The sequence below is a fragment of the Mastomys coucha genome, unplaced genomic scaffold (assembly GCF_008632895.1).
Source record: "Mastomys coucha isolate ucsf_1 unplaced genomic scaffold, UCSF_Mcou_1 pScaffold6, whole genome shotgun sequence".
NCBI classification, from domain to species: domain Eukaryota; kingdom Metazoa; phylum Chordata; class Mammalia; order Rodentia; family Muridae; genus Mastomys; species Mastomys coucha.
The window spans coordinates 112,735,127-112,741,271 of record NW_022196912.1 but is presented as its reverse complement, the minus strand read 5'-3'; the positions used below and the strand labels follow the sequence as shown (position 1 = coordinate 112,741,271).

Here is a 6,145-nt window from a genome sequence, read left to right as displayed (position 1 = left end):
GAAGTAGAGCCCTGGATTGAGTCGGAGAAGTGTGGAGGGTTGACATAAATGGAAAGGGGTCTGATGATGCTGCCCTCTCTTTGATAGGGACAGAGGGCATGCTGGAGAGAAGAGAGCAATAAGAGTGCCCAAGGGGGCATTCTAGACCACCCAGAGAGGTCTAGTAGCTGAACTTCACCTTGGGCGATCACTGGGAAGGCCTGACAAACCCAAGGGAGAGGTAACCATGGGAGTAGTGCAAAGGGGAAGAACACTGAGGAGAGAGGCCAGGTGCTCACGGTGAGGGTTAGCAAGAATACAGTATAATAATAAGCATCAGTAGCGAGGCCTAGAATGGAGGGAAACCTTTCACATATATTTTTCTCAAGTTATACTGGATAGCGATCCTCATTCTCAGCTTATAGGAGAGGAAGCAAGAACACAGAGACTAGGAATTTGCCCGAAAGAGTTAGAGCTGGGGTTTGAATCCCAGCAATCTAACCCCAGTGCTTCCATCCTTAAACAGCTTTATTATGCACTGAGAATATCCAGCTTTCCCTGGGGGACCATGTTCCCCAGGAGGTCTTAATCCTCTGAAGGCCGGGTAGGGACAGCTCCTCTCGGTTCTTCTCTCTGAGTTACTTCCATGGTTACCCCTTGGCAGTAGTCCTTCCCAGTGGTTCCCCGGAGATCTAGAGTGGCTTCCCTGGTTTTCCTTATTTCTAGATCTCTTATCTCCAGCGAGCCCTCTGCTCCCTATAGAGTGGATTCTGGGGAGCAGCACCTCCTGCCTGCTGCTGTTCATTTGTGTCAGCTTTCCACTTCTCTCCAAGTTCAGAGTTCCTACAGAGGAGCAGTGTGTGCTTGACCGGAGGAGCAGGCGCTTAAAGGGGGTGGAGTGGGGTGGGGGTCGTATAGAAAGTCTTGAACTGTCTGCAGCAAAGTACAAGAGTACTCCAGTAATCCCAGTTACTTTACAGACCACCTAATAATGCAACCGAACCCTCTCTACCTGGACTCAAAATAACCTCCCCTTCACCTCTTTTATTTATTTTTTCTTCTTCAAAGCTCTGCTTTATTTGGGAACTTAAAATAACTGGTCACACGGTTAAAAACAGCAGCGGCGCGCCCCCTCCCCGGCGGCCGGCCGCAGCTGTCCGGCCTCCCCCGCGCCCTGCCGCCCGCATTCCAACTCTCTGAGGTCACGCGCCGCCGCCTCCCCGGATCCGCGCGCCCGGCCCAAGGGGAGGGACGCGAGCCCCGCAGCTCCGGCCCCGTCCCCCGAGCTCCGCCAGCGAGTGCCGCCGCGGCCCGGCCGGTGCGGGCAAGGCGTGCGGTCCGCGCGCGGGCCCCGGGGTGCGGGCGAGCTAGCGAGCGAGCGAGCGGCAGCGGCTGCGGCGGTCGCGCGAAGCCCGGGGAGGCGGGACGCAGAGCCGGAGCGCGGCCCGGACCCGGCGGGAGCCGGAGCAGGTGAGGCGCAGGGGACTCGGGCAGGGGCGTAACAAAGAGCGAAGTCTTCCCTTGCCAGGCCCGCTCTGATCTCCTCGTCATTTCTAAAAAGAGTGTGGAACTTCTATTCCGGACTCCTCCGCGGATGGCTGCGGCTTAGTTCTGGATCAGGGTTTGAAATCTTGGGCATATTTGTGCCTCTCGGAATATGTGGAGTATGAAGGTTGCCGTATAACTTTGGCAACAAGGGGCATTAAAGGAAGGTCTGTTTGGCAACTCCTTGTTTCGGTTTTGGAGCAAAGCGTCTTTACTCCTGGAGGAAGAATTCCTGGATCTGCAAATTCCGACTTGTGATTTCTGTAAACCCTGTTTAGATTGGCTGCTCTGAGCATGCTTGTCCTATCCGCAGCCCCTGCGGTCGAGAAAGCCTTATGATTATAGAGAATGTTAGAAAACACGTTCTGAATCTTTATGAGCTCCAAGGGAACCATTGCAGTATGTCTAATAGTTACTGACCGATGTTTCCCTTTTTCTTTCTTTTTTAGTTTTGGACAAGACAACAGTTTCACACTGAAAATAGTTGTTTGGTTTGTAGGCCATTTAATTATAGATTATCAATGCACAAATATTCTGTGAGAGACATAGGATTGATTAAGGCACTTAGATATAGGCGTTCTAAAAAAGTCAGACACTCTTTTAGCCAATATTTAATGTTAAAGGAATAGTGCCAAAGTTCCTCGAACATGTGTGTGAGTGACTTGAGGTGCGCTGTCTGGTGAGACTCAAAGTTAAAGTAAACTTGAGAAACCTCTAGAAGGGTATATGGCAAAGAAAAATGAAAATGGATTCGCTTACAGTGCAGACTATCTTTTGTAAACCTGTGAAGCAGAATTTAATATGCATCTTTTCTTATTCTATAATGGAGTGGTTTTATAAAGAAATTATCCTGCTTTTCTCTTTTAAAGGCTATGTATAGTCTATTTCATTTAGTAGGTGACACCTAAATCAACATTCTCCAGAGTATTTTAAGTTTCTACCTCTTGGCTGTAATATTCAAACATAATTTATGTTTTATAATTTATTAAGCTATATTAATCAGACATAAAGTTTTAAGTTACTAAACAGTTTTGCCACAGTTGGTTTTTTATGAATAATCAAGAAAGCAGACATTCTTAGAAGATGCATAAAAATTTAACAATCAATTTAAAAACAGGTGCCAGAATAAAAAAGAGAAAGCATTGGTTTTTCCTCCTCCCCAGTGCTGTAAAACATTCCAAATCTCAGTGATAACTGGAAATTTGAGTTTGCCTAATCAGAACTTAAGTTAATAATTAAGTTATACAGTGTAGTATACTGTGTTGAAGGCATAGTTCCATCTTTAGAGTGAAGAAATTAACACATTTCACAGTATCAGATGTCTTCCCTTTGGACGTATGAAACTTTTTAAAATATATGTTAATGTTTCAGTTGCCACAATCTGAAGACTGAAATCTACGGCTTATGAGGTAATACTTTGGCACTCTTCGCTTTCGCTGTTGTTTAGGGTTAGAGAAGCAGTGTCTTCTGTATAAAACCTTTTAAGTCTTTAAAAGTATTTTCATTTTCTTGATATTTTTTCATTTTTGCTCCATTATTCATATTCTGGAAACAGCAAATGAATATTAAAAAATACTGCAGACAGAGACTCTGTCTTATTAAACCCCCCCCAGCCCCCGCCCGCCTCCAATTCCTTCTATGGAATAGTGCTTTTACCCAAGTAAGGCGTTCAGCAATTACTAACATACTGCTGTAGGTTTTCCCTTTTGTTCGCCCTGGCCTTCTTCTACCCCAAGTTTTTTAAACTTGTCTTTCTGAAAAGAGAGGGGGAAGTCTCACAGAGAGCTCCAAAAAAAGCCAAACATAAAACTTTTAGGAACCTTGACCATGTCCCAAACTAATGAAATAGCTCTGAATATAATTATAGATGCCTGCAATCTCCTTAAGGACAGAGACAGCTTAGGGTTCGTCTTAGATTTCCTCAAGATGTTCATTACACTGCCTTGTGCTCAGAGAGGCAGAGCACATTTGGAATGGAATCCCAAGACGTTAACTTTGGCAGTCTAGGGTCATAGCTAAACCTCATTTTCTAGCTCAGCCATTCCGCAGGCCGGGTGCGGATGACCTCTGTGGTTGAGTCTCAGACGGTGAACAGGGCAGAAAGGAATACTGGGTGTGATGGAGAAAGCCAGGGGGATACAAAATAGTTAGGTCCTTATTAGCGTGAAACCAAGAAAGCTGTTTCGGTTGAGGCCTGCGTTCGGTTTGTCCTGTGAGGCTTCGGGACGGATTGCCCCATCGCGCAGCCTCGCGCCCAAATAGGTAATCGGCTTGGATCCAGCCTTGCTAAACGATTTATCCTCAGAGGAAGGGGCGGAGGTGAGAGTGACAGGGGCGGAGGGAGGTGGCAGTGTGAGGGATGGAAATAGCTGAGATTTTTGTTAAATTGTTTAGGAGAAAATATTTCTAGTTGACATACCTCCCGAGTTGTTGCTCGCCCCCAGTTCATTCACCGCAGAATTTACTATCAACAAGCATGGCTAAAAAGTAGGGTGCTTTGGGGTGGGGGTGGGGGTGCTGTTTCACAGACACGGCCTCAAAATGCGCGCCCAATCTCTCCCTGCCTGTAGGACTAACGCCGGCCCCTTTAAATCTTCCCTCCGATCACAGGGGGTCGGTCCTTTCGGAGCACGTCCGCCCGGAAACGCGGCCGCAGGCGGAGGGTTCCGGGCTTCTGACATCCCCTGTTGGCCGGGCAATACCGCTGTGCTTTTCTCCCAGAGAAAGGGACTCGGAGAATCGCGAGCGGCGACCCTCCCCTGGCCCTGACTTCATGGGCTTGCCCAGCCTTGTCTGTCCTCTTTAACCAGGATGGTGTTTAAGGCCTCGCCCTTTTCTGTAGGTGAGCAGCCACAGCTTCCTTAGGTGTCCGGGCTCCGGAGAGGAGTTCAGAGCATGCTTTTTAGAACTGCTATTATACGGTTCGAGAACTAGCATCAGTAGGGTGCTTATACCTTGTGTATACACAAAACTGTGTGGTGGTGTTAATAATGAACCAGAAGGGACTTTAGAAATGCTTAAGCACTCCATCTCCGTTGAGTCTCACATTGGCCATATGTTAGGTAGAGGGGATTATTCTCCCTATGTGGAGTTCAGGGTTAATTTGCCTGAAGGACTGGTTCTCTTGTTGTGCACTTAACAAACACAGGAACTGAAGACACCTGATTAATGGGAAAACTCAAAAAGAGTTATCTATGAAAAAAAAATCGTATCTCCGAACCAGCAAGATGATCAGGAATGCTTTGTAGTTAGTTATAGACATGCTGGGCATTATCATTTAATTCGTAACAAGCCTGGGCTGCTATCACTAGTGGTGAAGTAAAATAAGGGGTGGGGTCTGACCCTCTGCCCCACCCCCAGCCCTCGTGATAAACGTTCCTGCCACCTCCCTGCTCTTGTAAGAACCTTCTTACTCCAGCAGAGAGGCAAAAGTTACTCTTTATACTCAGTTCCACCTATTTTTATTTTCGTCTTTCCTCAGCGCTGGCGTGGATGCTCCCATCGCTTGGTCTTTGGAGACTCGGTTGCTTTTTAATGGCAGCAACGGCTGTTGGGTGAGCAACTGGAGACTAGAGTGTGTTTCGACTGGAGAGGGTCGCTTTTGCTTGGCGCCATCACTGCTGGATTGGTCCTTTCTGGCCCTTCCGCTGTTGAAGGGAGAAGATGCCACTGCCATTTGGATTGAAATTGAAACGCACCCGACGCTACACTGTGTCCAGCAAGAGCTGCCTGGTTGCACGGATCCAGCTGCTCAATAATGAGTTTGTGGAGTTCACTCTGTCTGTGGAGAGCACTGGCCAGGAGAGCCTAGAAGCTGTGGCCCAACGCCTGGAGCTGAGAGAGGTAAGCTGCAAAGGAGGCTGCAGGTTTTTCTGGCTTATCTTCACTCCTTACCTGATGGTGGATGTGTATCCTAGTCTACCTGACACCAGAAGCGTGCATTTCCTGTCTGTGACTGCAGGATGAACCTGAAAGACCTCCCAGAGAGGAAGAAAGAGATCAGAGCTAAAGTATTACTCCATGTGGGTGCTCCTAAAAGAATTTACAGTGTAGCTTTTGAATGAATGTTTGTATCCTATGTCTCTCATAAAGGCGGTGGAGAATCAAATGTGCATGTATTTTGCATTATCCAAGTTCTCACTTATTATTAAATTCTAATTTCTGGACATTCTGATCAGTTTTCATGCATGCACGTATGTATTTATTCATCTGTGCAACATACATATTCTATTTTCTGTAGGCCAAGAGTCATACTGCCTGAAGTTTGAATTTTGGTTTTCTCACCAACTAGTTCTATAAACTTAGGCATGTTACTTGAGATCTCTGAGACCCAGTTTCTCCATCAGAACTGGGACTCTAACAGTGGTGCTTATTCTCAGAGTGGTTGTTATTTAATGTGCATGTAGAACCATGAGCACTGATCTCTTACAGCAATCCTAGGAACCTGGGCCCTGGGGAACGCCTCAGTCTAGTGAGTACAAAGTCGTGGAATCCTCAAGTATCCCCAGGATGCCCTAAATTTAAAATCTTTTGTAAGGCCTGTTAAAAGAAAGAACTCTTTTGTGATTGGGTTACCTCACTCAGGATGATATTCTCCAGATCCATCCATTTCCCTAAGAAT

At 46.8% G+C, this 6,145-nt stretch overlaps 1 protein-coding gene and 1 long non-coding RNA gene across 4 annotated transcripts in view; one reads left to right on the top strand and one right to left on the bottom strand.

Moving 5' to 3' along the window:
• The first annotated feature begins 1,235 nt into the window (after nucleotides 1–1,235).
• The window catches only part of Ptpn21 (protein tyrosine phosphatase non-receptor type 21), a 60,358-nt gene continuing 55,448 nt past the window's right edge, over nucleotides 1,236–6,145 (top strand). The window contains exons 1-2 of one of the 3 annotated variants that reach the window (XM_031355711.1): nucleotides 1,236–1,449; nucleotides 5,006–5,367. In XM_031355711.1, coding sequence (XP_031211571.1) covers nucleotides 5,188–5,367 — 180 coding nt within the window. In that variant the 5' untranslated portion in view covers nucleotides 1,236–1,449; nucleotides 5,006–5,187. Of the gene's footprint in view, nucleotides 1,450–3,755; nucleotides 3,844–4,193; nucleotides 4,367–5,005; nucleotides 5,368–6,145 lie in introns of those variants that run through there. The other 2 variants (XM_031355714.1, XM_031355713.1) reach the window with 2 other exon arrangements.
• LOC116079747 lies at nucleotides 2,559–4,132 on the bottom strand. The gene is made up of 2 exons (XR_004114141.1): nucleotides 3,944–4,132; nucleotides 2,559–3,069 (listed from the first exon to the last, which is right to left on the bottom strand). It is a non-coding gene; the product is annotated as an uncharacterized LOC116079747 (long non-coding RNA).